The 27,054-nt window shown below is 50.2% G+C and overlaps 1 protein-coding gene across 2 annotated transcripts in view; it reads left to right on the forward strand.

Annotated features, from left to right (window-relative positions):
* Positions 1 to 626: 626 nt before the first annotated feature.
* The window catches only part of IL21R (interleukin 21 receptor), a 29,606-nt gene continuing 3,178 nt past the window's right edge, over positions 627 to 27,054 (forward strand). The window contains exons 1-8 of one of the 2 annotated variants that reach the window (XM_049904051.1): positions 627 to 1,206; positions 14,546 to 14,609; positions 17,536 to 17,638; positions 19,612 to 19,811; positions 22,797 to 22,951; positions 24,013 to 24,190; positions 24,664 to 24,763; positions 25,475 to 25,559. In XM_049904051.1, coding sequence (XP_049760008.1) covers positions 14,561 to 14,609; positions 17,536 to 17,638; positions 19,612 to 19,811; positions 22,797 to 22,951; positions 24,013 to 24,190; positions 24,664 to 24,763; positions 25,475 to 25,559 — 870 coding nt within the window. In that variant the 5' untranslated portion in view covers positions 627 to 1,206; positions 14,546 to 14,560. Of the gene's footprint in view, positions 1,207 to 13,524; positions 13,713 to 14,545; positions 14,610 to 17,535; positions 17,639 to 19,611; positions 19,812 to 22,796; positions 22,952 to 24,012; positions 24,191 to 24,663; positions 24,764 to 25,474; positions 25,560 to 27,054 lie in introns of those variants that run through there. The other variant, XM_049904053.1, reaches the window with a different exon arrangement.

A 27,054-nucleotide genomic window follows, 5' to 3' on the forward strand; every position in this document is an offset into this window, starting at 1 on the left:
GAGGCACTCAGAGAGGTATTGCCACAGGCCAAAGAGGCTGTCTTCTCAAGGGCATGGAGACAGGGTTCTGCTCCTTGCAGCCTCGAAGCAGAGGCCAGTGGAAGGGAGCAGAGAGGAACTGGGTTAGACCACAGCAGGGGTCTTGAACTCAGACCCTACAGATCCTGCAGACAGCAAGAATGAGTAGGGCAGGCCGGTTGGCAAACTCTGGAAGAGGCACTTGTGATGGAGACCTTGGGCAAGTCTCTTGCCCTAGTGGCCCTCAGTCTTCTCTCTGAGCTGACCTGGGCTTTCTTGGGTCTCCGACTTCCAAGTTGTTAAGATTCCCAGCTGTGCCTTCCCTTCAGCCCCTGAACCTCAGTTTCCACGTCTGTGACAAGTGGTGGTTCACGGCCGCCTTGCGTGCCTCATGCATCACGGCTTGAGGGCTGTGGAGATGATGCCATCCGCCCCCAAGAGGTAGACGTCACCCTGGCGGCCCCAAATTTCTCATCAGCAGTTGACCTCTGAAGGGGAGCAGTGCGCGCCTGCGGTGGCCGAGCCTGCTCCCACCTCTTTCTCACTCCCCCTCCCCTCTGTGTGGGCGGGGCGCAGTGTGGGCGTGGCCGCGGGTGCGGCTTGTCGCCGGGACCCTGCCACATCCTGCGCTCTGCCTCCTCGCCCAGCGCACGCGTCCCTCGGATGGCGGCGCAGCGCGGCGCGCGGCCCCTGACCGACCGACTGTCGTCTCTGCCAAATGACTTCCACTCAGTGTGACTGATGGCCTCTGGGCCGACTGTGGGCCTCCTTCTCTCTGTGTGGCTGACAACCGCGCAGAGGTCTGTCTGGCTCGTTGCCTGTATGTCTGCCTGACTGGCCAGCCTTGTCTGCCGGTCTGTCCATCCCTCGGTGCGTCTGACTGGCCCCTGCCTGACAGTGTCCGTCTTCTGTTTGTGTTGTGACCTCTCTGGAGTTGACTGCTCCCTCGGTGTGGGCTGCCTCTGCGGGATAGGCCACCTGTCGCCTGTCGGTGGGGGTGACAGCTCACATGACTGTCTCCTTGATGACTCAGAGAAGATTGTGGATTCCCACCCCAGACCCCTGCCCATCCTCTTGGACCCTCATCTCCCACTCCCACGCTGAGCCCAGCTGCTCCTCGCCATTTCTGGGAGCCTCAGGCTGCCCCCAGTGCCCCGAGTGGATTTCCCAGGAGAAGCTGGACCACAGGTAACACACTCCTGTCTGCCCTGGGCTGGGCTGGGCACCCTCTCTGCCCTGGAGGCCTATCCCCTTCCTGAGGCATACAGAGCACAGGGAAGGACTGTGAGAGGACGCCTGTGCTCTGGTCAGAGTTGGGGACACCGAGGCACAGAATGCTCATACAGTGAAGCCAGACAGCTCAGGGTGACTGGAGTTCTCTGTGGATCTGCAGAAGGCCTGGAGCATGGAGGCAGGAGGATGGCTGAGATGACCCCAGCAGCTGTCTGTGAAAACAGCTTGCTAAAGGGGCAGAGTGCAGCAGGCAGGTTCCAGGCCAAACGTGGCCCAACAGTCAACCTGACTCTGGGCAGCTGAACTGGGCAGGGGTGGCAATGGGTACGGGGAGTGTGATGCTTTTACATGGCTCATTTCATGGTGGTGGCGGTGCTGGGGGCATCAACTTTGTGCAGTTTTCTCCATTTTATCTCCTTCCACAGTCCTTTGAAGTAGGAGCTGGTGAGCCCATTTCACAGTGGAAGAAATGAGGCTCAGAGAGGTAGTGATTTTTCCAAGATGGCTCAATTAGAAGGAAGCAGGGTGGGCTTCAACCCCCCTCAGCCGCTGCCCTCAAGTCATCTTCTCATCTTTTTCTGAAAACGTGGGGGATGGGCCCCACAGTAAGAGAGAGGTGACCCCAGGGGTGCAAGGAGCGTGGAGGGGATCAGGCTGGATCCTGCCTGAGAGGGTCTGTCAGGGAACCTCCAAGGATGGATTGAATGTTGGCATGTGAAAGAAAGGGAAAGGCAGAAAGAGGCAGAGGCCCCCAGGGGAGTAAATGCCTGGACCGGGGATCTGAGGACTTGTTGAGGAATGGTAGGTTAATGGAGCTGATCAGCTAGAGCAGGGGGCCCAGTGATCTTAGGGAGGCACGAGGCCGTCCCTGTAGGGACGTCTGCAGCTGGGGCAATGGCGGGGGGATTTCATAAGCATATGGTGGAGTGGGGAAAACCTGGTGATTCAAAATCTGGCCATGTGCCTTTCTAGCTCGGTGACTTTGGGTGAGTCGCTCTACTTTTTCTAGCCTCAGTTTCCTCATCTGTAAAATGGGACAAAAGTAGCTCTGCCCTCATGGGATTATTTGTGAGAACTCCGGGGCATAAACTTGTGAAAGCTGCCTGCTGGAGGCCTGTGCAGAGTTGATCGTTGGTGCCAGTTTCCCTTTTTGGAAGGGAGTTTGCATTGAGAGGAACCTCAAACCTGTGGAAGGGAAAGGCCAGGCTCCAGGAAGGTACAGGGACACACTTGGGGAGCTGGAGTCCTGCTCCCCTAGCCCCTTGGCCTCTGACCCAACCAGGTTACAGACACTTCAGGGTATCCCATAATCCTCACAACACCAGCGGAGGCTGGAGGCCTCACTCACCCATTTCACAGATGAGGAGACTGAGTCCCAGCGGGGAGACTCTTGCCCCAGGTCATGCTACCATGAGCTGGGATCTGGGATTGGGTCCCAGTCTGTTTGATGTCAAGTTCACAAACCCCTGGACAGGATAACATAAAAATAAGACTCATGTCCTAGAGTGTCTTCTGAGAAGAAGAGTCAGGGTGGCTGGGCATCCGAGGGCAGGCAGGAAGTCCCAGGAGGGAGGCCCCTGGTCCTCTTCTCCCCACTGCTGTTTAGCACAGCCCTCGTCCTGCCTGACTCAGCCTTGGGGGGGTTGGTGTCTGAATCCTTATTCAACACCTCAGCTGAGGAAGCTGAGAGCTCTTAACGCCCGGAGGGGGCCAGAACTGGGGTGAGGGTGACGAAGGCAAGGCCAAGGCTGAGCCCCAGGTGCTGAAGGCTCCTATCTGCCCAGTGAGTTGTCATCAGGCCAAGAGAAGGGGCGGGAGCCTGGTGGGGAGTGAGTTGGGGGCATCCCAGAGGAGGAGGCCAGCTCAAGAGAAGATGGAAGAGAGGAAAGCAGGTCACCTGGACCTTTGAGAGATGCCAGCTTCTCTGCAGCATCAGGGCCTCCTTAGTGCCCAAGAGATAAAACCCGTTGCCATCGAGTCAATTCTGTAGGACAGAGTAGAACTGCCCAAGGCTGTAATCGTTATGGAAGCTGACTGCCATATCTTTTTCCTGTGGAGCGGCTAGTGGGTTCGAACCACTGACCTTTTGGTTAGCAGCCAAGCACTTAACCACTGTGCCACCAGGGCTTCACTTGGTAGCTACATGAATGAAAGGGAGGGGGGCACCCCCAGCTGGGGGCGATAGCACCTTCGTAATCCCTGAAGGCAGGACTGACCACTACTCAGCCCTTCTTCACACAGCTGGGAGGTCCTTGGGGTCAGGTGGGGGCTTTGGAACTGGCTCCCCAGCACACTGCCGGTTGTGATCTTGGGCTGTGGAATCAGCCAGACCTGGGTTCAAGTCCCAGCTCCACCACTTAGTACCTGTGTGACGTCAAATAAGCCACCCAACGTCTCTTAGCCTCAGTTTCCTCATCTGTAATATGGGAATAAGAATGCCTTTCTCGACTTTGTTGTGAGGAATTTATTCAACATGCATTTATTAAGCCCGACTGCATGTCAGGCTATGACACTGAACAGGTTTTGATGGAACTTCCAGACTAAGACAGACTAGGAAGAAAGGCCTGGCAACCTGCTTCTGAAAATCAGGCAATGAAAGCCCTATGGATCACAACAGTTTGATCCCTAGCCTATTGTGGGATGGCACAGGATGGGGCAGCATTTTGTTCCTTTGTGCGTGGGGTCACCATGAGCCAGGGGCTGAATGGATGGTAGCTAACAATTAGTGGGGACTTGCTAGGGGCTGCCCAGGGAGTCATTTAGAGGTAGAGGGAAGAAAGCTGTGAGAACACAGCCCAGAGAGGCCCAGTGCCTGGAGGAGGAGGGCTTCATGTCCTCAGGGCCCCTTCCTCACATGCTCCCCTTTGCCCTGCCTCCAGTGCCCCCAAAGGAGTGGAGGGGGGAACTGAGCTAGAAGAACTCCACCCCCGGCTCACAGGTGCGACCGCCCCCACTCCTCGCCCTGGCCCCTGGCCAAAGGGACTTTTCACGACAGCTCAAATGAGAGCTCTGAGTAAACCTGGAACTTCTGAAACGACCTGAGAATGTTCCCCTGGGAGAGGGCAGGGGCCCCATGTGAGGGCCCCAGCTGGCCACAACATCTGCAGCAGAGACTGACTCCAGCTGGCCTGCTGGTCCCTGCAGCCCCCAGAAGGGACCCAGCCCCCCACCTCTGAGCCCCCAGGGAGGTGGGGACAAGAGCACCAGCCTGGCTCCTGGACCAAGCCTGACCTTCCTTACTGTGTGACCACAGACAGGCTCTGGGCCTCCCTGGGCCTGGATCACCTCGTTTGCCAAGTGGACTTGATGGTCTAGTCCAGGCCTGGGGCCTGCAAATATTCTCCAATGCAAATTAGTCACACTCAGCCCCCTTAGGCCTGGGCAGGGGCAGGCTGGTGGGGCCTGCTGGGTAAAGAGGAGACACAACAGCCTGCCGGCCCTGCCCCGCATGTTCCTGTCTTGTCTCAGGGGCCTTTCTTGCTCTGCCTTACTTGGGGCCAGGCTGCCCAACCCAGCCCCTCCTGGTCTGGGGGAAATGGGGCTGGAGTGAGGTGGGGCTGCAGAAGCTGAGAGAGGTTGCACAGTCTAGGCAAGGTTGCCTAGGGTGGTAGACACTGCAGGACGATAGAGGTTACACAGGCAGAAGAGGTTGCTGGGAGTGCTCCGTGGCTCAGCTAAGGGAGGTTGCGCAGGCTGGAAGACGTTTCAGGAGGGAGAGGTTGTTCAGGCTAGCAGAGGCCACATGAATGGAGATTTACTGCCTGGCTGGGAAAGAGAGAGAGAGGCTGATAGGCTAAGAGGTTGCACTGGCTGGGAAAAGACAGGCCCTTCCCGCCATGTTCCCAGGGGCCCTGGTGCAGCTGTCCCCAGACACCCATAGCCTGTCCCTCACCACTGGCCAAAAAAATATAAAAAGCAACTAATAGTAGCCACAGTGTGCCTAGGACCTGCCTTACTCCCTCAGCCAGGCCAGGTCCTCTGCCCCCATTCTCTAGATAAGGAAAACTGAGACTCAGAGAAAGGAAGAGACTTACCCAAGGTCTCTAACAGAGCCTCCTTTCTGACCCAGGACCACTGGGCTGTTTCTTCCGTAGCCTGAGAGCTCCACTTGGCTAAGAACTCACTGTGGGAACCTAGGCAAGTCACCGTACCTCTCTGAAAGTTCCTTGTTATTTATCTGATGGCAGTAGTCACGATCACTCAATCTGGGAACTGAGAGTATTGCCAAGACACGGGGGTGGGGTAGGGAGAAGGCTGGAGAGTTCCTGTGGACAGCGACAAGGCTGATGGAGAAGCCAAGACCTCTCTCAGGGGCTGCCTCTGGCACCGTTCCTTCTATAGCTAGACACAGCAGTTCTCAGCCTCATTCATTCACCCATTCTTCAGCTACTTACTAGCACCTACCGTGTTCCAGGCTCCGTTCTATGTAGTGGAGATACAATGGTGATAAAAATGGCTGTTTCCTTACCTTCAGGAGCTTATGGTCCAGGAAAGGGACAGGTCATAAACACAAAATCGGCACATTACTGAGTCACAGTATTACAACTGCTATGGAGGAGACAAACATGGGGGTGTGTGCCACACAGAACCTCAGAGGAGACTCACTTCAGACAGAAAAGATGGCCTCTCTGAGGAGGCAATTTTGAGACTGAGACCTGAAGGCTGAGAAAGCCAGTCCTTCATAGAAGCAGATAACATGTTCTGGCAGAGGCAGCAACACATGCAAAGGCCCTGAGGTGGAGCATTGGAGCTTTGGCCTTCATCCTGTACACAGAGCCCCTCGATGCACTGAATTTAAGAAAAAGGAGTCAGAAACAGTAAGATTTAAGCTTAGAATGCAGTTGTTACGGATTGAATTGTGTCCCCCCAAAATGTGTGTCAACTTGGCTAGGCCATGATTCCCAGTATTATGTGGTTGTCCTCCATTTTGTGATCTGATGTGATTATCCTGTGTGTTGTAAATTCCAACGTCTATGATGTTAATGAGGCAGGATTAGAGGCAGTTATGTGAATGAGGCAGGACACAATCTACAGGAGTAGGTTGTATGTTGAGTCAATCTCTTTTGAGATATAAAAGAGAGAAACAAGGAGAGAGGAGAGGGACCTTGTTACCACCAAGCAGGAAGACCCAGGAGTGGAGCATGTCCTTTGGACCTGGGGTCCCTGCACTGAGAAGCTCCTAGACCAGGGAAAGATTGATAACAAGGATGTTCACCTAGAGCCGACAGAGAGAGAAAGACTCTCCCTGGAGCTGGTGTCTTGAATTCGGATTTCTAGCCTCCTAAGCTGTGAGAGAATAAATTTCGATTTGTTTAAGCCATCTACTTGTGGTATTTCTGTTATAGCAGCACAAGATAACTAAGACAGTAGTGTACATAGATTTTAATGTTAAAGGAAGTCTTCACAATCCACTATATTAGGAAGCTTTCTCTTTAATTAGTCATCCATTAACCAAGAGTTTTGATCACCTACTATATGTTGGGCATTGGCTGGCCACTGGTTATTTAGCAGTAAAGGAGAGATCCATGGCTCCTGCCTAGAGGTGCTCAGAATGTAGAGCTGTGTGCCCTGGTGGAGGGGTGGGCCCCAGAGGAAGGAGTGATTCTCACTCCTTGGAGAGGTCGAAAGAGATTTACAGAGGAGATGACATTTGAATTGGATTTGGAAGACAGCGTAGGAATTGACAGTCGGCCAAGGAGGGTAGAGAGTTTCAGCGACAGGGATAGCACGCATGAAGCTTGGAACCCAGATGAATGGGGCATGTTGGTGGAGCTGTCAGGAATCTGGTGTAGCTGGAGTCCTGAGGGCATGCGTTGTTGGGGGCCAGATCCTGAAAGATCTTGAATACTGTTTTTTCTGGAGGAAACATGGTTGGTTTGAGGACTGATTGGAGGGGTCACACTAGAGAGGTCAGGGAGGAGATCCAGGAGAAGGTCCAGCAGAAGCCCTCAAAGACGGGGAGAACCTGGGAGTCCTTTCTTCTGTGTTTCGTCTTGGGAAGTACCTCAGTTTTGACACTTCTCCTTCTGGTGTCCTCTTGGCTGCTGTGTCTAACACTTGTGGGGAGTCCCTCCTCACCTACCCCATTTCTTCTTGATCCCTGTGGGAACATTTTGCTTTTGCCACACCCTCGCCTTTCACTTTCAACCCACAATGCTACCTGGGTTGGGTTAGTGTTGATGACTGATTTGAGGAACTAAACAAATCTCATCCCTGAATAATCAGTGAGGTAATGAAGATGCAGGGAAACCAAGAAATTGGGTTGTTTCCAGTTTGGGAAAGTTGTAAATAATGCTGCTATGAGCATTATAAAGAGCCCTGGTGGCACAGTGGTTAAGCACTTGTCTGCTAACCACCAGGTTGGCGGTGAGGACCCATTAGCTGCTCCGTAGGAGAAAAGATGTGGCAGCCTGCTTTCATAAATATTTGTAGCCTTGGAAACCTTATGGGGCAGTTCTACTCTCTCCTCTAGGGTCACTAAGGGTAGGAATCGGCTTGATGGCAATGGATTTTATGAACGTTATGGTACGTGTCTGCTGGTGTGTTTATTTACACATTTCTCTTTGGAATGTAACCCAGAAATGGAATTGTTGGGTCTATTGTTGAGGAAAAGTTTTCCAAAGTGGTTGCACCAATTTATACTCCTATCAGAATATTGACTAGAGATTGAGAGTTTCAGTTACTCCAAATCTTTTTCGGCACTTGGAATTGTCTGTTTTTCATTTTAGCCATTTTGGATTGGCATGTAGTGGCATCATATTGGGACGTAAATTTGCATTTCCTTGGTGAATAATAATTCTGAGCACTTTTTATATGCTTTTTCACTATTTGGATGTTCTCTTTTGTGAACTGTTTTTTTTAACCCTTTTGTCCATTTTTAAAAAAACTAGGCTCTCTGTTTTTTCTTTCTTTTTTTATTATTTTATGGGAGTTCTTTATATATTCTTGATACAAGGCTTTTGTCAGATATTTGTATAACTGTCTACCTACCTACCTACCTACCTACCTGTCTGTCTTTCTATCCATCTATTCTCTTAAAAGTCTTAATTTTAAAGAAGTTCAATTTATCGGTCTTTTTCTTTATGGTTAGAGCTTTCTTTGTGCAGTTTAAGAAATGTTGCATGCTCTAAGGTCATGAAGATATTATCCTATGTTTGATTCTAGAAGCTTTAGTGTTCTACCTTTCCCATTTAGGTCTACAATCTATCCAGAATTGATTTTTTATGTATGATGTGAGGTAGGGGGTCAAGTTTTATTTTTTCGGTAAGGATATGAAATTAATTTTAAAAAAATGTATCATGCTTTCCCACTGCTTTGCAGTGGTGTCTTTGTTGAAAATTAAAGGGCTATATGTGAGTTAAGGAGCCCTGGTGGCTCAGTGGTTAAGTGCTTGGCTGCTACCCGAGAGGTCAGTGGCTTGAACCCAACAGCTGGTCCATGGGAGAAAGATGTGGCAGTCTGCCTCTGTAAAGATTACAGCCTTGGGGAACCTTGTGGGGCAGTTCTACTCTTTCCTATAGGGTCGCTATATGTTGGAATCGACTCCACAGCAATGGATTTTTATATGTGAGCCTATCCTGGACTCTACTCTTTTCCATTAGCCAGTTTTTTTCCTTGCACCAATGCCATACTTTATTACTTTGTAAGTCTTGATATTCTTCTTCAAGGTTGTCTAAATTATCCTCAGCCCTTTGCATTTCTATATAAATTTTAGAAATAACCTGTCAAACCCCTGCTGGGATTTTTTTTATTTTTTGGAATCTCGGGGTTTCACTGAAACTTTAGTTCAGTTTGGGGAGAACCGAAATCTTTAAAACATTGAAATTTCTGATTCATGAACATAGTATATCCCTCCACTTATTTATATTTTCTTTAATTTATCTTAGTAGTATCTTGTAGTTTTCTGTGTAAAAGTCTTGCATATCTTTCACTATATGATGTTTTTTAATGCTAATATAAATTGTATTATTTTTAAAATGTCATGTTTGTTGTTAGTTTATAGAAATACACTAGTGTTTTATATTGATCTTGTATTCAGCCTGCTTCTGCTAAGGCTACCCATTCCCACAGCCTTATTGTCAATAGTTTATCTGTTGAGTTTCTTTGATTTTTCTAGATACTCAAGTCTTACACCGTTCCATCTTTATAGTTTACTAACTTTTCTAAATTTATTTTTCTTGCCTTATTGCATTGACCATGACTTCCAGTACAAGACATTCTTGTCTTTTTCTTGACCTCTGGGAGAAAGAGTTCAGTATTTGACTACTAAGGATAAAGTCAGCTGTATATATTTTGCACATGCGTGTGTGTGTATGCTCTTTATCAGATTAAAGATTTCTTCCATTTATGGTTTTCTGAGAGAGGTTTTTTTAAATATAATAGGAATGGGTGTTGCAATTTATCAAATGAGTTTTCTGAACTTTTTAAACAATCATATACATTTTCTTCTTTATTCTGTGAATGTGGTGAACTCGATTTCTGATTTTCAAGTGTCAAACTAACCTTGCATTCTTGAAATAAACCCCACGTGGTAATGATGTATTATCTATTTTTGCATATATAACCAGCTTTGATTTGTTAATATTTTGTTTAGGATTTTTGCATCTCCATTCATGAGAGAGATTGACCTATACTTTTACTTTCTTTTAATGTCAAGCATTGCTGTCAAAGTTATGTCTTTTAATTCCAGTGCTTAGTCCGTTTACATTAACGTAAGTACTAATGTGTTTGGGATAAAGTCTACCCTTTTGCTATTGTTTTCTTTTTATCTCATCTGTTCTTTGCTCCTGTTTTCTTCTTCCTTGTCCTCTTTTTAAGACGACTCAGTTTTAAAAATTATCATTCTACGTTCTTGTCTATTAGTTAGTTATACATTCCTTTATAATTCTGCTAGTGATTATTTTAGAGATTACAACATGCATCCTTGACTTTTTAGAATCTATCTTAAATTGGTACTTTTACCTCTTAACCAGACAATACAAGGGTCTTTAACTCTATTCACCCTTTCTTACCTTTGGGGTATTGTGGGTCACGTATTTTAATTCTACATATAGTTAAATTCCATAAGACAGTCTCATTATTGTTGTAAGCAATTAATTTATATTTATAGTACTCTCTGTTGCTCTTTATTCCTTCACACAGTACCTTGCCTCCCATCTAGGATTATTTTTCCTTTGCCCAAAAAACTCACTTTTCCATATCTTCTGAGGCAGGTTTCATAGTGACAAATTCTTTCAGTTCCCTCCTCCTCTGCCCCCTTTTTTTTTTCGGTCTGAAAAATATTTTTACTTTGCCTTCGTTTTTTTGAAAAATTAAATTAGGATGTAATTCACAAACCACAAAATTCACCCTTTTAGATAAGTGTACAATTCAGTGGTTTTTAATATATGCAACCAACACCACTATCTAGTTCTAGAACATCTTCATCACTCCAAAAAGAAACCCATACCCATGAGCAGTCACTCCCCATGGCCCTCAGCCCCAGCCCCTGGCAACCGCTAATCTGTTTTCTGTGTCTGTGGGTTTGCCTTTTCTAGATAGTTCATCTAAGTGGGATCATACAACATGTGTCCTTTTGTGTCTCATTTATTTCGCTTAGCATAATGCTGTCAATGTTCACCCATGTAGTACCCTGTATCAATACTTTATTTCTTTATAAGACTTGCTAGTATTCCATTGTATGGATATACCACACCTTGTTTATCCAGTTACCAGTTGACGGATATTTGGATTGATTCCACTTTTTGACTGGTACGTTGTAAACATTTACATACAAATATTTTTTGTTGTCATATGTTTTCAATTCTATTGGGTGTATGCCTAGTAGTGGACCTGCTGGGTCATATGGACACTCTATGTTTAACTTTTTGAGGAACCACGAAACTGTTCCACAGCAGAGGCACCCTTTTACATGGCCACCAGCTATGTGTGAGGGTTCCAATTTCTCCACATCCTTGCCAGTACTTGTTATTTTCCATTGCTTTTAAATGTTATTATTATTATTATTTTTAATTTTCCTATAACCATCTTACTGGTCCCTCAAGTACTGTCTAACTTGGTTGCAGTCCCATGCTGTCTTAGTCGTCTAGTGCTGCTATAACACAAATACCACAAGTGGATGGCTTTAACAAAGAGTTTATTCTCTCAGAGTCCAGTAGGCTAGAAGTCCGAATCCAGGGCACTGACTCCAGAGGAAGACTTTTTGTCTCTGTCAGCTGTGGAGGAAGGTCCTTGTCATCAATCTTCCTCTGGTCTGGGAGCATCTCAGCGTAGGAACCTCAGGTCCAAAGGACATGCTCTGATCCTAGCACTGCTTTCTTGGTAGCATGAGGTTCCCAACTCTCTGCTTGCTTCCCTTGCTTTCCCCCAGGGAAATTCTCTTTACGTTGGATCAGGGATATGACCTGGTAAGGGTATTACAATCCCACCCTAATCCTCTCTAACATAAAATTACAATCACAAAATGGAGGACAACCGCAGTATATGGGGAATCATGGCCCAGCTAAATTGATACATCCATTTTCGGGGGACATAATTCAGCCCATGACACATGCTTTCTAGCAGTTTTTTTTTTTTTCCCCCTTGTTTTGGTAGCTGTTCTCAGTGGAAGGATTAGTCTGATACCAGCTACTCCATCATAACCAAAGTGGAAGTTTCTTCTCCACACACATCTTATTTTATAAAACCAAGACTCACTTACATTTAAAATGTTATGAGCTAGCTTAGACATGCAAAAAGGCATAGGAATAATATAATCAATAATATAACCAATAGTACCTGTCACTCAGCTTAAACAACACTGTGAGGCCCCCTAACACCCCTTCTCATCCCTACGACCCCTTTTCTGCATTATTCTAAAGTTGATGTTTATCATCTCCATGAGTTTCTTGATACTTCAATGACATGTATGTGTTCACCTAAACAATATATAGAACTGTCTTCTAGGATTTTTGCCATGTAGGTGGTATTATGTATATGTTCTTCTCTTACTCTTTTTCTCTCTACATTTTGATTGTGAGAGTCATTGGCCTTGTTGTGTGTAGCTGTAAAGGATTCATTTTCATATTGAGCGATTATGTCATGATTGATTTCTCCATTCTCCTGCTGAGGGACATTTAGGTTGTTTCCAGTTTTTCACTGTTGATATCAATGCTGCTACAAACATTGATCTGTATGCTTCTTGTGCACAAGTGCAAGAGTTTCTTTAAGAGTGTACCAAAAAGAAAAGTACCAAAACAAATAAACAAACAAACCAAACCCATTGCCATTGAGTTGATTCCAACTGATAGCAACCCGAAAGGACAGGGTAGAACCGCTCCATAGAGTTTCCAAGGAGTGCCTGGTGGATTCGAACTGAGGACCTGTTTTGACTGGCAGCCATAGCTCTTAACCACTATGCCACCAGGGTTTCCTTAGGAGTGTACAGAGGTGTGAAATTGCTGGGTCTTAGGGTAGGCACTTGCTCACGCTTATTAGATTCTGCCAAATTGTTTGCCAGGCCAGTTGTATCAGTTTATATCTCCTGTAGCTATGAATGAGAGTGACCGTCACCCCTTATCCTCAGCAACATGTGATGTCAGACCTTTTTATCTTTGGCACTCTGATAAAGTTAAAATAGTAAGTCGTTGTGGTTTTTATTTGCAATGTCCTGTTGACTGGTGAAGTTTAGCCCTTTATGTTCTCCAAAGTACTTACCACTATCTGATTTCCTATCCCCAAGCCTCTCTAAAACTCGTTGCCGTCAAGTCGATTCCGACTCATAGTGCCTGGTGGCAATGAGTTTGGTTTCTTTTGGTTGGAAGCCTCTCTACTCTCCCAGGGGCTTCTGAAATCTGGCCAATTTTTAGTCTGAATTACCACAATCCCAGCTATGAGTCGGAATCAACTCGATGACAACAGGATTTTTTTTTTTGTTTAAGAGCCCTGGTGGCGCAATGGTTAAGAGCTCAGCTGCTAACCAAAAGATTGGCAGTTTGAATCCACCCGCCGCTCCTTGGAAAACCTATGGGGCAGTTCTCCTCTGTCCTATAGGGTTGCTATGAGTCGGAATCGACTTGACTGGCAACGAGTTTTCTTGTTTGTTTGTTTTTGTTTAGAGCCTGGTGGATAAGCCCCTCTCCAGGGCTGCATCCCACCCAGCAACCCAGCACTGTGCCAGAGTGCTTCATGTGGAGTATTTCTTTAGTGCTCACAACAAACCTACAGCACAGATTCATGACCACATTTTACAAATGAGCAAACCGAGGATCAGAGGAGTCAGGTAACTCGCCCAAGGACACACAGCTGGAACCCGGCAGACTCCACTCCAAGTCAAGAGCTCTTCTCCTCAGCAAGAGCCCCCAGGGACAGAGAGCTGCAGGAGCGCCCATAGCAGGAAAGCCCATAGGGCACCCTATGCTCTTCATTCAGGAAGCACACCTGGTCGTCTGGTTTGCGTGGAGGTCTCTGCTTGGCACCGGGGAGTAAGTTGTTGCTGCCCGAGTGGGAAGACGCTGAAGAATGGGCTCATGGCAGGGTGGGCAATAGGACGGGGAGGAGTCCCGACTTGGTGCTGAAGGAGCCCAAATAGGGCATGATGGAGAAGCAGTCATTGTTCAAGGCTTATATTGCCCAAAAGTGAGGGTCTTATTTTAACGTGAAATATGCCTGAGCCAGCCCCTTTTGGTCCTGGTGATGGAGGGGTGAGAGTCTCAGTTTGTTGCTGGTATGCCTTAAACACCAATCTGATACCCTGTGATCCTCCTTTTGTAACAGAGGCAAAGCAGATCTCCCAACTCCCATAAGCCTTAGAAGGCGACAGTATTTTGCTAAAATGCAGTTTTCCTTGTATTTAGCTTTTACATTTCATTGTATTTAGTTTTATGGCAAGTTGACTCTTTTGTTTAAGAAACACTTATATAACATCTACTAAGTGACCCCTGACGATGCAGTAGTTAAGAGCTTGGCTGCTAACCAAAAGGTCGGCAGTTCGAACCCACAAGCCACTCTTTGGAAACCCTATGGGGGCAGTTCTACTCTGTCCTATAGGGTCACTATGAGTCGGAATCAACTCGACGCCAACAAGTTTTGGTTTCTGTACCAGGTGCTATTCTAAGTGATTTAGAAGTATCGACTTAGCTTTCCCGATGACACTATGAAAGAGCCCTGGTGGCGCGACGGTTAACCGCATGGCTGCTAACTGAAAGGTTGGCAGTTTAAACCCACCAGCAGCTCTGTGGGAAAAGAGGCCTGTCAATATGATCTTGAAAAGATTAAAAAACAAACAAACAAAAAAACCCGTGTGTGTCTTTTCCAGGGTGCGGGAGTCAGCATGCTGCGTGGTTGGGCCACCCCATTCCTGTTGCTGATGCTTCAAGGTGGTAAGTAGCTGCCTCGGGGGTCTGCAGATGGGGAAGGGGCTGTCTCTCCCCACAGAGCCCAGCAGAAGCTTGGCTAGAGGCTATGGGGCCAGAGTCTATGGCTTCTCTCTACTTGAGACCGACAAGGTCAAAGAGCCAACTCTCCCTTAGCCAGAACCCATTCAACCAGAGAGCTCCATTAACCGGAAATAGTGCACTCATGTCCCAGAGTGACCGAGCACACGGCCTTGGGCCTTCAAGCCCTTCTTGGGGGATGAGAGGCTCAAGCCTTCACTCCCAATGCTCTCTGCCTTGGCTGGCTTCCAACCCTCAGAGTGAGGAAGTCCTGCCTTGGTCTAACCTCAGTTTCTCCTTTTGTAATGATGCCCCCTGGGGGTTGTTTTGCAACAATCACTAGATCCTCAGCAGGTACCATGTATCTTGAGGGCTAAAACCCAGTGTCGTCGAGTCGATTCCGACTCATAGCGACCCTGTAGGACGGAGTAGAACTGCCCCATAGAGTTTCCAAGGAGCGCCCTACGGTAGACACAAAAAGAGCAAGAGTCAGGGAAGTCAGCCCCTGAAAGACGAGAAGTCACAGCCAGAGGGAAAGATGTTAGAGATCAGAGCTGGGACTTCTGGGTGTGGGGAAGTCCAGGACTCCGACTGAGGGGGGAGTTGCCTAGGGCTGGGAGATCCAGGAGGGCTTCCCAGAGGAGGTGGCTGTAAGGAGGTGGGAATGAGAGCACAGGCGTGAATGGAGCCTGGACGGGGCAGGGAAGGTGGTCAGCCACTGCCGCTGACTCATCTGCGTTTCTCTGGTTTTTACCAAAAGACCCAGCATCTCAAATAGCTCCTTCAGGAAACAGCTGTCAGCTCTTTTATTTTCTCTTTCTGAGTGGTCAGCGCCTGTCCTGGCTCTAAAAGGCCTTTAGGCCACCCACCATGGCTGCACACCCATGAGTGCAAATGAAAAGCCCCTGAAGTCCTGGGTGGTGCAAGCAGTTTATGTGCTTAATGGCTAACAGAAAAGTTGGAGGTTTGAATCCACCTAGAGGCACTGCAGTACTACTCTGTCCTATAGGGTTGCTATGGGTTGGAATCGACTCAATGGCAACAGGTTTGGTTATCGGGTAGAGGTGCCACGGAAGAAAATCTTGGCAATTTACTTCTGAAAAATTAGCCCTTGAATACCCTATGGAGCGCAGTTCTACCCTGACACACACAGGGTCACCACGAGTCAGAGTCAACTTCACAGCGGCTGGTACTGGTATTGGTACTGCTGTACCCCCGGCGCTGAGCCCAGTCTTGTTCTCCTGACGGCGCTGGGAGGTCCACGCTGCCCTGGCGCCCATTTTTCAGTTAAGGAAATTGAGCTTCAGAGAAGATAAGGGGCAGTCCATGGCCACACAGGGGCAGTGGCAGAGCTGGGGTCAGTTCCTGAGCCTGCCTGACTCCTGTAGTTTTAACCACTCAGCTCAGTTGCCCTCTGTTGAGACTTTCACGTGCAGGCACTGTGACCTTCACCGTGTGACCTCATCTAAACGCCTCAACAGCTCTGAGGTGGAGGGTCCGCATCACCAGCTCACAAACAGGGCTTTAAGCCATGTGCCCATGGTCGCACTTTGCGTGGCCTCTCACTGCCAGGATGCTTCCTTAACCCCAGGCGTGCAAAGACCCTAGGAGGGTATCTGCCTGGTGCTCCCTGATGCCACCTCCATGCCAGCTTGGTCCCCAATATTTTATCCCAAGCCTGGGGACAAACCCTGATCCTTGGTGGCCTTGAGCCCAGCTGGGAAAGGCAGTTCCTTTTCAAGCTTCCGGAGCCCTCTGAAAGAACAGCCAGGAAATAAGCTTGGAGAAGACACAGCCATGCAGTGGCACCTGCAGCCCTGGGTTTGAGTCCTGCAAAATCAGGCCTCTTTTGTCCACAAAATGCCTGCACTAGCCCCTCTCAGCCCCACTGACAGGCCCTGTGTGCCACCCCAGGGAAAGCCCCCTCCTAGAACAGGATTCATTTCCATGACTCAGACTCCTTGGTAGTGACTGCCTGTGGAGCTGTCTTGAGAAGGATGCTGAGGCTACATCTGGGGAGCGAGCGTCAGGATAGATTAGCAATGTCTGCCACGTGTGTGCATGTGGAGAGCAGCAGCATAGACTAGGTTTGACCATCACTGGGTGAGAGTCTCGGCAACCCAGACCAAGAGAGACAAGAGGTGTGGCCGAGTCTCCAAGCCCTGGTGTTCTCATCTATCAAATGGGCGCAGGGACTGGACTAAAGGATTGGTCAGCAGTGTTCTCGGTTCTCAATCCAGGTGCTGGCCTAGAACGAGACCCACGGGTCTTCATTAGTAGAAGAAAAGTAGGAAAAAACAACTTAAAATGCATCCATTTTAAAAAGAGAACACAGTTCCTAGTAAATAGCAGGGGTGGTGATGGCGGTGTTGGCATTTGATCTTATCACATGAAACTAGAAATCCCTCGTCAGGCCTCCCTTTCTCTGGCTTCGTGACCGTCTCGCAAGATATGCGGTTTCGTGCTGCCCTGGGTTTGCCCGGTGTCGTGGGGTGTTCAGGGTGTGCCATGCTGGGTGGGAGACTGGTCAGGAGAAATGCCAAACTGGTGGCTGGAGACAGGGCTTGGGGCGGGGATGCAGGTGGTGAGCTGGGGACCCGCTTAGTTTATTATATTTCATGTTGGGAAGTGTCTCGTCTCTATAATCAGTCTTGAAATTTGGGGGTTCAAACAAGGAATTTCCAGTCGACGGGGACCCCATTGCCCCAGGCTTATATATTAAAGACTTGCAGGACCCCTGGGTCATTCAGGCCCTGGGGCCCCTGTTTCCATCCATTGTCCACTCTCAAGAGGGTGAGGGGAGAGTCTCACCCCCGTGCCCTGCAGCCCCTGTCAGCCCCCCACCAAGGCCTCTCTTTCCCCGACCCTCCAGCCTGGGGCTGTTCAGATCTTGCCTGCTACACTGACTACCTCCAGACGGTCACCTGCGTCCTGGAGACCTGGAGCCTCCACCCCCGCGTGCTCACCCTTACCTGGTAAGTGGATCCATCCTGAGGATGTGGAGAGGAAGCAAAGAGGGCTGGGTTGGGGTAGGAACACAGGAGACCACAGCTTGAGTTGGACATACTGTGTGTCAGGCAGGTGGCTTAGCAATAAAATAACAGCTGCCTCTTCCCAAAGCAGTTGGTTTCACTCGGAGAATGGTTCTGTGAGGTAGGAATCACCGTTTCTACCTTAGAGATGACCATGTGGGCTCACGGGACTTCCCCAGAGCTGCGCTGTCCAACTCCAGAGGCCACACTCTCTCACCCACATAGCCTGAGAATGGTTTTGAGGCCCCAGAAGAACCTACCTGCATATGGCCTGTTTTGAGAACTTACTATGTGCCAGGCACCCTGCTATGGGCTTCATATGGATTATCATTTCCAATCTTCACAATAGCCCAGTGAAAGAAGTCTCATTACATCCATTTTACAGATGGGGAAAACGAGGCTCAGAGAGGGTAAGCAACTGGCTCAAGGTCACACAGCCAGTGAATGGCGGAATTGGGATTCAAACAAAGGTAGTCTGACAACAAAATCCATAGGAATATGCAGCTCAGGAAAAAAACTAGCTGGATTTCATTCCATCATCTATCAGTTCATTCATTCATAAAACATTTATTAAGCTCCTGCCAGACCCTGTTGTAGGCACTGGGGATTCAGCAGAGTTCAAGGCTGACAAGGTCCCTGACCTCCTGAAGCTGACTTACTATGGGGTGGGGATGAGTTGGGAAGACAGGCTTAAACACATAAGCAACCAACGGTATACTTCCTAACAATGATGAGGGCTACAAAGAGAAGGCAACAGCACTGGGTAGAGGGTGAGTGATATGGCCAGGCACTCTCGGACCGCCAGCCAGCCAGGGAGCTGGGGAAAGGGCACCCCAGGCTGCGGTGAGTCTGAGGAATAGTGAGGAGGCCGGTGCTAGCTAGAGCTAGGGAGAATAACAAAAGAAGAAGGCAGCGAGGTCAGGCAGGGGCCAGATTTTATCCTCTGGGTGGTGAGGGCTTTAGGCAGGGAGTGACAGGCAGTTTGTGAAGCTCCCACTGGCTGCTGTGCGAGAGGAATAGACAGCAGGGAGGGATGACCGGCGAGGTAGGGACATCAGCCAGGTAGCCGTTGTAGTGGTCCAGACCAGAGGTTTGGAGAGCATCTATTCAGCAGAAGTTTCTGTATTCAGCAAATGTATAACAGATAACTGAGACCACACATCTACCAGACACGCGTCAACATTGACCTTGGAAGATGTTCAGAGCCTGAATATGTGTGTAAAAGAAACCTGTTGCCATTGAGTCAATTCCGACTCACGGCAACTCTATAGGACAGAGTAGAACTACCCCATAGGGTTTCCCAGGAGCAGCTGGTGGATTCGAACTGCTGACCTTTTGGTTAGCAGCCTAGCTCTTAACCACTGTACCACCAGGGCTCCAATATGTGTATAGGGAATTAAATATCTGGTGAACTCCATTATTTCTGCTCAGTGGGAGGAAAAAAGCTAGAATATCCCCCTCAGTCCCCCACCAGCTGCCGCAGAAGTTTCCCCAAAGCAGGGCATAAGGTTCATTTAGCTGATATTTCAGCCTTCGCCCTCAGCTCAGGCACCTATTAGGTATTCTGTAGGTGCTGGAGGGAGATAGGGAAGGAAGCCTGAAATACCTCCTGTAGAACAGTGATCCAGTTGATGAAATGACAGCTTCAGGCTCAATCCTATCAAGAGTGACCCCAAATTTCTAAAGTTGAGAGTTGTTGCCCTAAACGGGGTAATGAGTTCTCGGAGGCATGCAAGCCGAGCCTGGAACCATCCATGCAGAGGGGAGGGTACCTGCCTTGGGAAGGATTGGTCAGACCAGGTGAGCCCCAGCCCCATCGCAGGTCCTTCTCAGCCCTGAGATTCTGGCTTCTGCCCTGGCTATGTGGGCTGAGCACCACCAGCCTCCAGCCATGACTGGCTGTTCTGTCCTTGAAGGCAAGACCTGTACAGAGAACTGGAAGATGAAGTCATCTCCTGCAGCCTCCACCTGTCCAGCCACAACGCCACGCACGCATGGTACACCTGCCACATGGATGTGTCCTGCTTCATGGCCGACGACCTTTTCACTGTCAACATGACAGACCAGTCTGGCAAACACTCCCAGGAGTGTGGCACCTTTATCCTGGCTGACAGCAGTGAGTACTCCTTGGTATCTCCACAGCTGGGGAGATTCCAGGTGGGACCGGATCCTGTCTTTCCTGCTCTCAGTGCCAGCTCTCCTCCCTCCACCAAAACAGATGTGTCTTATACTTTCACCACCTCTTTGAGTTCTGCTCCTTGTTATCCAGGCAACAGAGAGCTGACCAGATACACTACTTTTTACTAAGACGTGATGGGTTGATATTACGTTTGGACCTTCGCCCAAAGAAAGGCAGCAGAGGTGTGGAAAGGAGCTGGGCTGGGATCTAGGACTTGCGGCCTTCAGTTCTAACTCAGCCCCTACCTGCCTATGCAACCTTAGACAAGGCATGCCACACCTCTGGGACTCAATTTCTCTATTTGTAAAGGCTCTTTTAACCCTGACCCTCTGAGATTCTGAACCCATGATGAGCTAAGTGGAAGACACTGAATCACAAGGAAAAAACCAGAGTTTCCTCCCCCTTAAAGAAAAAAAAAAAATTTTTTTTTTTCTTTTTTATTAGCTCCAGTGAGGCCTGGAATTTCCCTCCAGGCTAGAGGTAGGGACAGGCAGCTGCTGGTAGAAGCACTTGTATTCGTGGGTCAAAGCCAGGGGAGGGAAGGGTCCAGAAGGCAGCGTGTGTGTGTGTGTGTATGTGTGTGTGTGTGTGTGTGTGTGTGTGTACCCAGAATGGGGTATCTAGGGACTAGGGTATCTAGGGAGTGGGGTGTCTGGAGATTGGGGTGTCTAGGGTACGGGTATCTAGAGAGTGGGGTGTCCAGGGTGTGGGGTGTCCAGGGTGTGGGGTGTCCAGGGAGTGGGGTGTCTAGGGAGTGGGGTGTCTAGGGTATGGGTGTCTGGGGAGTGAGGCGTCTGGGGAATTGGGTGTCTAGGGAGTGGGGTGTCTAGGAAGTGGGATGTCTGGAGAGTGAGGTGTCTGGGGAGTGGGGTGTCTGGGGAGTGGGGTGTTTAGGGAGTGGGGTGTCTAGGGATGAGGTGAGAGGTCCATTCCCAAAGGCATGCAGACACATGCTGCAAAGAGAGAGAGCCCTGCCCATCCCCGAGGTCTGGGAGTTTCTGTCCCCAGATTCCCAGTGGTGGGGCCAGGGGATATGTGGGCTCTGTGATTCACACTCTAGGGATCCAAGTTTGCACCACTTTGCCAGTGTTGTACCATAGAGGGTGTGAGTGAAGTTCCACACACACCCAGACCCACACACAGTCACGGGCACACAGACCCGGAGTCTCTCTCTCTCACACATACGGATACCCATAAATACACCCCCAGATAAACTCCCAGGTGCCCCACCGGCCCCTGGCCCAGAGGCCAGGACACTGATGCCCAGTGTGATGCACAGACCCAGATGTGCTGACCTGACCCCCTGCATGCATGCCCCGTGAGCGGGGGGCAGTCTGCCTCTCTTGGTGAGCTGGGCAGGTAGCAGCCCCCTCCCACCTCCCCCCACCCCACAGAAGCAGAGGAGCCCTCTGCCTCTCTTGGTGAGCTGGGCAGGTAGCAGTCTCCTTCCACCCCCCTCCACCCCAGTCTCACAGAAGCAGAGGAGCCCAGGCAGAGAAGGGGCTGCCTCGCTGCCATCCCCTGAGCTGGCTCCATTTCTCTCTGGCCCCTCCCTTCCTTCCCCCTTGTCAGGCCGTGAGGCCAGGCTGGGCCCAGCTGTGACAGAGAGTGGTCTTCTGCCCCTGGCGACCCCATCCTGGGCCCCTGGCCTCCCTGGGCTAAGAGCCACATTCATGCCTCCCAGGCTCTGCAAAAATCCTGTGAGGTCTGACGGCCATTCTTAGTTGTCTAGTGTCTCCTTTAATCAGTTCTGACCAGTAGCCAGTGCCCCAGCCCAGGTGACACGACCTGCCCAGAGGAAAGGAAAAGATGGGCCAGGAACTATTATACCCGAAGAGGACCCATCACTGCTGCCATAATAGCAACAGCACCATCACGTCCTGTGTGGCAGTTTTCCTCAAAGTGGGGTCTTCTCCCACGGCAGGTTATGGCTGGAGCCCCAGGAGGGGGCTCAGAATCGTAAGCAGCTTCGGAGTTCCTTTGTGGAACCCCTGGAAATTTCATCGATTCATTCAGCAACTGTTTATCAAGCGCTTGCTGTGTGTCAGGTGCTGCTCTTGGAGCCAATGCAGGCACAGCATTGGCTAGGCAAACAAAACCCCGCTTCCCAGGAGCAAGATCCCATACAGTGTTGTTGTTAGGCGCCACTGAGTTGGCCTGGTCCTGCACCATCCCTATGATCATTGGTATGCTCAAGTCCGTTGTTGTGGTCACTGTGTAGCTTCAGTGCCTTCCAACCCAGGGGGCTCACCTTTCCAGCACTGTATCAACAATATTCTGTTGTGATTCATTAGCTAATTTTCAGAAACAGATCGCCAGGCCTTTCTTCCTAGTCTATCTTAGTCTGGAAGCTCTGCTGTCACGTGTCCACCGTGGGTGACCCTGCTGGCACCTGACTTTTGGGGTTAAAACAAAATTATACAGTCATTTAGAACAGAAATTGAAAACAGTAGATCTGTTTAGAAAGTGTTTGGATTAGGAGCTAAGGTTTAAAACTTGAGCCCTCTCACATAAGGGTCTGGATTTCCAGGAGCCGTTTCACTTTCTTGAAAACATAGGAGATTTGGCCCCCTGGTCTGCTTTCTTGCCTGGCCATGGTGGACCCAGCCTGAGTCATGGCTGTCCCCCGTAGACTGGGAGTGGCCTTCTTTTCCCACAATCCTCAAACCTGCTTCACCCATTTCTGTTACCTCCTTGGCCTGGGAGGCATATGAGTTTGCAACCACAATGTAGTCCAAGTCTCTTGTTTTTCAGACAGATAAACTGAGGCCCAGAGACAGGTGGTGCTTTGTCCCAAGTCATAGTCCTGAGCTTATAAGTAATGGGTCAGGCCAGGGGTCGGGATGTCGTCCTGTCACCAAATCTTTCCCACCTAATGTAAAATCTCACCCCATCTTTACGTATCTGGCTTTTTTCTCTCAGTCAAGCCGTCTCCCCCTTTCAATGTAACTGTGGCCTTCTCGGAACAGTATAACATCTCCTGGAGCTCCGATTACGATGACCCTGGCTCCTCTGCACTGAAGGGGAAGCTTCAATATGAGCTGCAGTACAGGAACCGGGACAACCCCCGGGCTCTGGTGAGGAAGGCAGGAAACTCAGCTGCCCAGCCATGGGAGATGGGTGGAAGGTGGAGGGTATGCAGGTCATCCAGGTTGGAGGGGGTGGTCTGAGAGACCAGAGACCTTTGTAGTTCATGGCCAAGAGCGGACACTAAGGACACACACACACCAAGGTGTGCCTCCCTTACAGTGGGCTCTCACTGGGTGCTGCCCTGCCTCCAGCTCCACCTGGGGTAGAAGACCCCTTGCTATTCTCTCCTTCCCATCCCTGTTCCATTCCCCACCAGCATGTGAAGATGAAGACTGCTGCCCCAGGTTCTGACTCAAGTCTCGTACAGTCACAAAAGAGGGCGTTCCAGAAGTGACCGGGGCTATCTGGAGCCTTCCCACTTCCTTAGAGTGACCATACTTGAAGAGTTCAGGAGCATCAGTAATTAAACAGCCCACTGTTAGAGGGTCCATTGTTTCGAATGCGAAGGCTTCTAGAGGTGTGCTTTGTTTGGAGCATCTGTTGTTGGGCTTCCAGGATGGCCCAATATTTAGAATATTCACAGCTAAAAATGCTCAGCATGGTCCCAGCGAGGACTTTCATGAATGCTGTTGTTTAGAATGTCCCTGGTGGAAGACAGCCAGAGGTACCCATTGCCAAGATGTCTAAAGTGGAAGACTTCCAGAAATGCCCACTATTGAGAATGTCCACTGTTGAAGAATTCCAAAAGTGCCTGTGGTTTGGAATACTTCCAGTTGAAGATTTTTAGGAGTATCCATTGCCACTTCTGGAACATTCCCAGTCCCCGGAGAGAGAGTCCCCTGCCAGGGCTGTGAGGGATGAGTTGGGATCTGAGGGGAACAGAACACAGTTTTGGATCACAGGCAAGGCCAAGGCAGTGCCAAGAACTCTATGCTGCCCATACCTGGGTGGCCAGGACTCAGGCCTAGGCCTGATTCTCATGGGGAGATAGGATACTGTGCGGGAGAAACTAGTCTCTTTGACCTGGGCTGGTGAAGGTGGTTTGCTGGAGGTGGGGTACTGGCCTGATTGAACCCTGACCCAGTGCATCCTTTCCACCTGTTGGCAGAGTCCGGGGAGAAAGCTGGTCTCTGTGGACTTGAAAAGTGTCTCTCTCCTTCCCCTGGAGTTCCAGAAAGGCTCAAGCTACGAGGTGCAGGTACGGGCAGGGCCCCAGCCTGGATCCTCCTTCCAGGGAACCTGGAGCGAGTGGAGTGACCCAGCCGTCTTTCAGACCCAGCCAGATGGTAGGTGTGATGCTGGGGTGGACACTCCCTACTAGTACCAGTTTGGCCTCAGTGGCTGGCCACCTAGCCCTGTGATTTCAGCACGGCCGGGAGGTTTTCACTCAGTTGTAGCCAGTACAACCATCTTGTTTGCAATTCAGCCACATTTCTGGAGCCCCTGCTTGCTGAGTCCTGCGGTGGGTGCTTGGTGCTTCTCTCTCCAGGGCATTTGATGCTCCTGATAACTCTGTGAAGGGGGAATCGTTACCCCCATTTTGCAGATAAGGAAACTGAGGCTTAGAGAGATGAAGTTACTTGTCAGGGGTGGGGGTGGGGGCAGGATTTGAACCTAGATCCATCTCACCTCAAGGCCCCACCCATCAGTAGTAGCCTCCCCACCCCTTTCACTCCACCCCAGACCCGTTTTCCCACCACATGCAGCCCCTGGTGGAAGACATGAGCTCACTTTAGCCCATGGTGTGCTTTCTTCCCAGAGACAGAGGGAGGGACCAGAGGACTGCGCTCTTCCCTGCCTTACATCCTTGCAACCACTATCCTTGTCTTCTTGGGCCTGGGGTACCGCCAGACTCGGAGGTGAGGCCAGGAATCAGGAATGGGGTCAGCTTGGGCCAGGGTCTTGCTGTGAACCCCTAGGGCTGGAGGGGCACCAGGTGGGGGTGAAGGGGTTGGTGGGCTTATTCACCCCTGCCCATCCCTTCTGCTTCAACCAGAGCTCTTTTGCTCTAATTTGTTTTATATTTGGGGTTTCTACTGAACGTTGTCATAGAGTGCTGCTGATTACAGATAAATTTTAAAACTCACTGGCCTAGTCCAGCACTGCTGGTTGAAGCAAAGCTCAAGGATGCAGTTTTCTGAGTCCTTGCTACACGACAGGCCCTGGGCAGGGGCCCAGCACGCAGGGGCTCATTTGTTCATCTTCCTCCAGAGAACAAGACACAGATAGGCAGAGGAATTCAGGGCCGGAGATAATGGTGCTGACACGGACTGATGTCCTGGAGCACCCCGGGTACTGGATGCTGGCTGTCACTTTGCACCCCACCACTGTCTGTGGAGTTGGCACTTGGCCATCCCTGGCTGGTGAGGAGGGAGTTGAGGCTCAGAAGGGGCATCATTTGCTGAATATTCAGGAACCTGTGAGGAAGGCTTGCTGCTCCCATTTTACAGATGTGGAAACTGAGGCCCAAGGAGGGAAGGGAGGCACCTAGGCTGTGTCTTGGGACACAGTGGGGGGGGGGTTCTGCAGGAGGCGATGTGGGGGCCTCACCCATCTCTCCGCTCCCCCAGGCTGTGGAAGGAAGTGTGGGTGCAGGTGCCCAGCCCAGAACAGTTCTTTCAGCCCCTGTACGACAGCCACAGCGGGGACTTCAAGGTGAGACCCCTGTCCCAGAGCCTCTCGCTCTCTCTGGAGCCCTTCTCCACCCTCACCCCAGAAAAGGGTGGAAGGTGGGCCCCAGTCCCCTGCTTGCAGGCCCAGGGCAGGTCCCAGCCAGGCCTCGAGTTCAAGCTCGGTCTCCGCACCGGCATAGTAGAGGGACTCATTCATGTGAGGTAGAGCGGACCTTAAACATGATCACTCATGGTTTCCCACCCCGAAAAGTCATGCTGGGGGAGGTTGAGCCGGTGGTCCCTGGAGCCTTCCACCCCCAGGCAGAGCCACAGGGGGCCTCCTGGCTCTTTTTCAGATGCTCTTGATAAGGGAGCGGAAAGGGAGAGGGCTCTGAGGAGGGTATAACCCCACCTGCAAAACACACCCCCCTCCCAAGCCTCAGCCACCGCTGCCACAGAGTTATCTGTGCCTGTTTCTGGCTCTCGCCCACCAGGTGGGGGCGGGAGGGGCTGCCGCAGAGAGGATGTGGTGGTGAGGGGCCGGGAGGGGCAGCCCCACCTTCACCTGCAGCGCCTGGAAGCCCGGAAATGTAGACAGCAAGCGCGGATCAAGCTCCTGCAGTTGGTCTGGTGCTGGGCTAAGCACCCTTGGCCCCCCTCCCCTCATGCCGGTAGCAGCCCTACAGGGTGGGAGCCCCATTATCCCCCTGGACCACAGAGGAGACTGAGCTCAGAGAGGGAAGAGGCTTCATCAGGGCAGGGAGGACTCTGGACTCCAACTCACATGGGAGTGACCCCAGACCCTTTCCTCTTTCCTCCGCACTTTGCCTGCTCCCCTAATACAAAAACCAATCCAAACCCGTTGCAGTTGAATCAATAGTGACCTGATAGGATAGAGTAGAACTGCCCCATAGGGTTTCCAAGGAGTGGCTGGTGGATTTGTACTGCTGACCTTGTGGTTAGCAGCCAAGCTCTTAATCACCATGCCACCAGGGCTCTGGCTGTAATAGCACATTATTTTAAAATTAATATTATAAATGCTTATATTGTGCTGGCTGTGGGCCAGGCCCTGCTGTAGGAGCTTCACACGTATTAGCTCATTTAATCCTCATAACAACCCGATGGGGTGGCTACTATTGTTAGGCCCATTTTACAGATGAGGAAACTGAGGTGAAGAGAGGGTAAGTAACTGACCCAAGGCCATGCAGCTGAGAAGTGACTTCAAATCAGTGGTGGTGGCCCTGTTGCTGGGTTCTGAGATTAGCTTCCAGAGTGGGAAGATTCAAAACTGGGAGATTCTGGCTCTCAGGATTTTTCTCTGCTAATTGGATGGAGTCTTGCCTTCATGAGTGAGACCCCCAGCAGCTAGAGGAAGGTCCTCAAAGCTTAAGGGCCTCTGCCACAGTCACCCCCATCATCACTTTTATCTACAAAATGGACAGAGTCCTTTCTACGCAGCTTGTCATTTGCTCATCCATTCAGTGATAAGCACGTATTTAGCACCTCCTGTGTGCCTGGCACACTGTACAAGCCTCTAG

The sequence above is a fragment of the Elephas maximus genome, chromosome 12, assembly GCF_024166365.1.
Source record: "Elephas maximus indicus isolate mEleMax1 chromosome 12, mEleMax1 primary haplotype, whole genome shotgun sequence".
In the NCBI taxonomy this organism is placed as follows: domain Eukaryota; kingdom Metazoa; phylum Chordata; class Mammalia; order Proboscidea; family Elephantidae; genus Elephas; species Elephas maximus.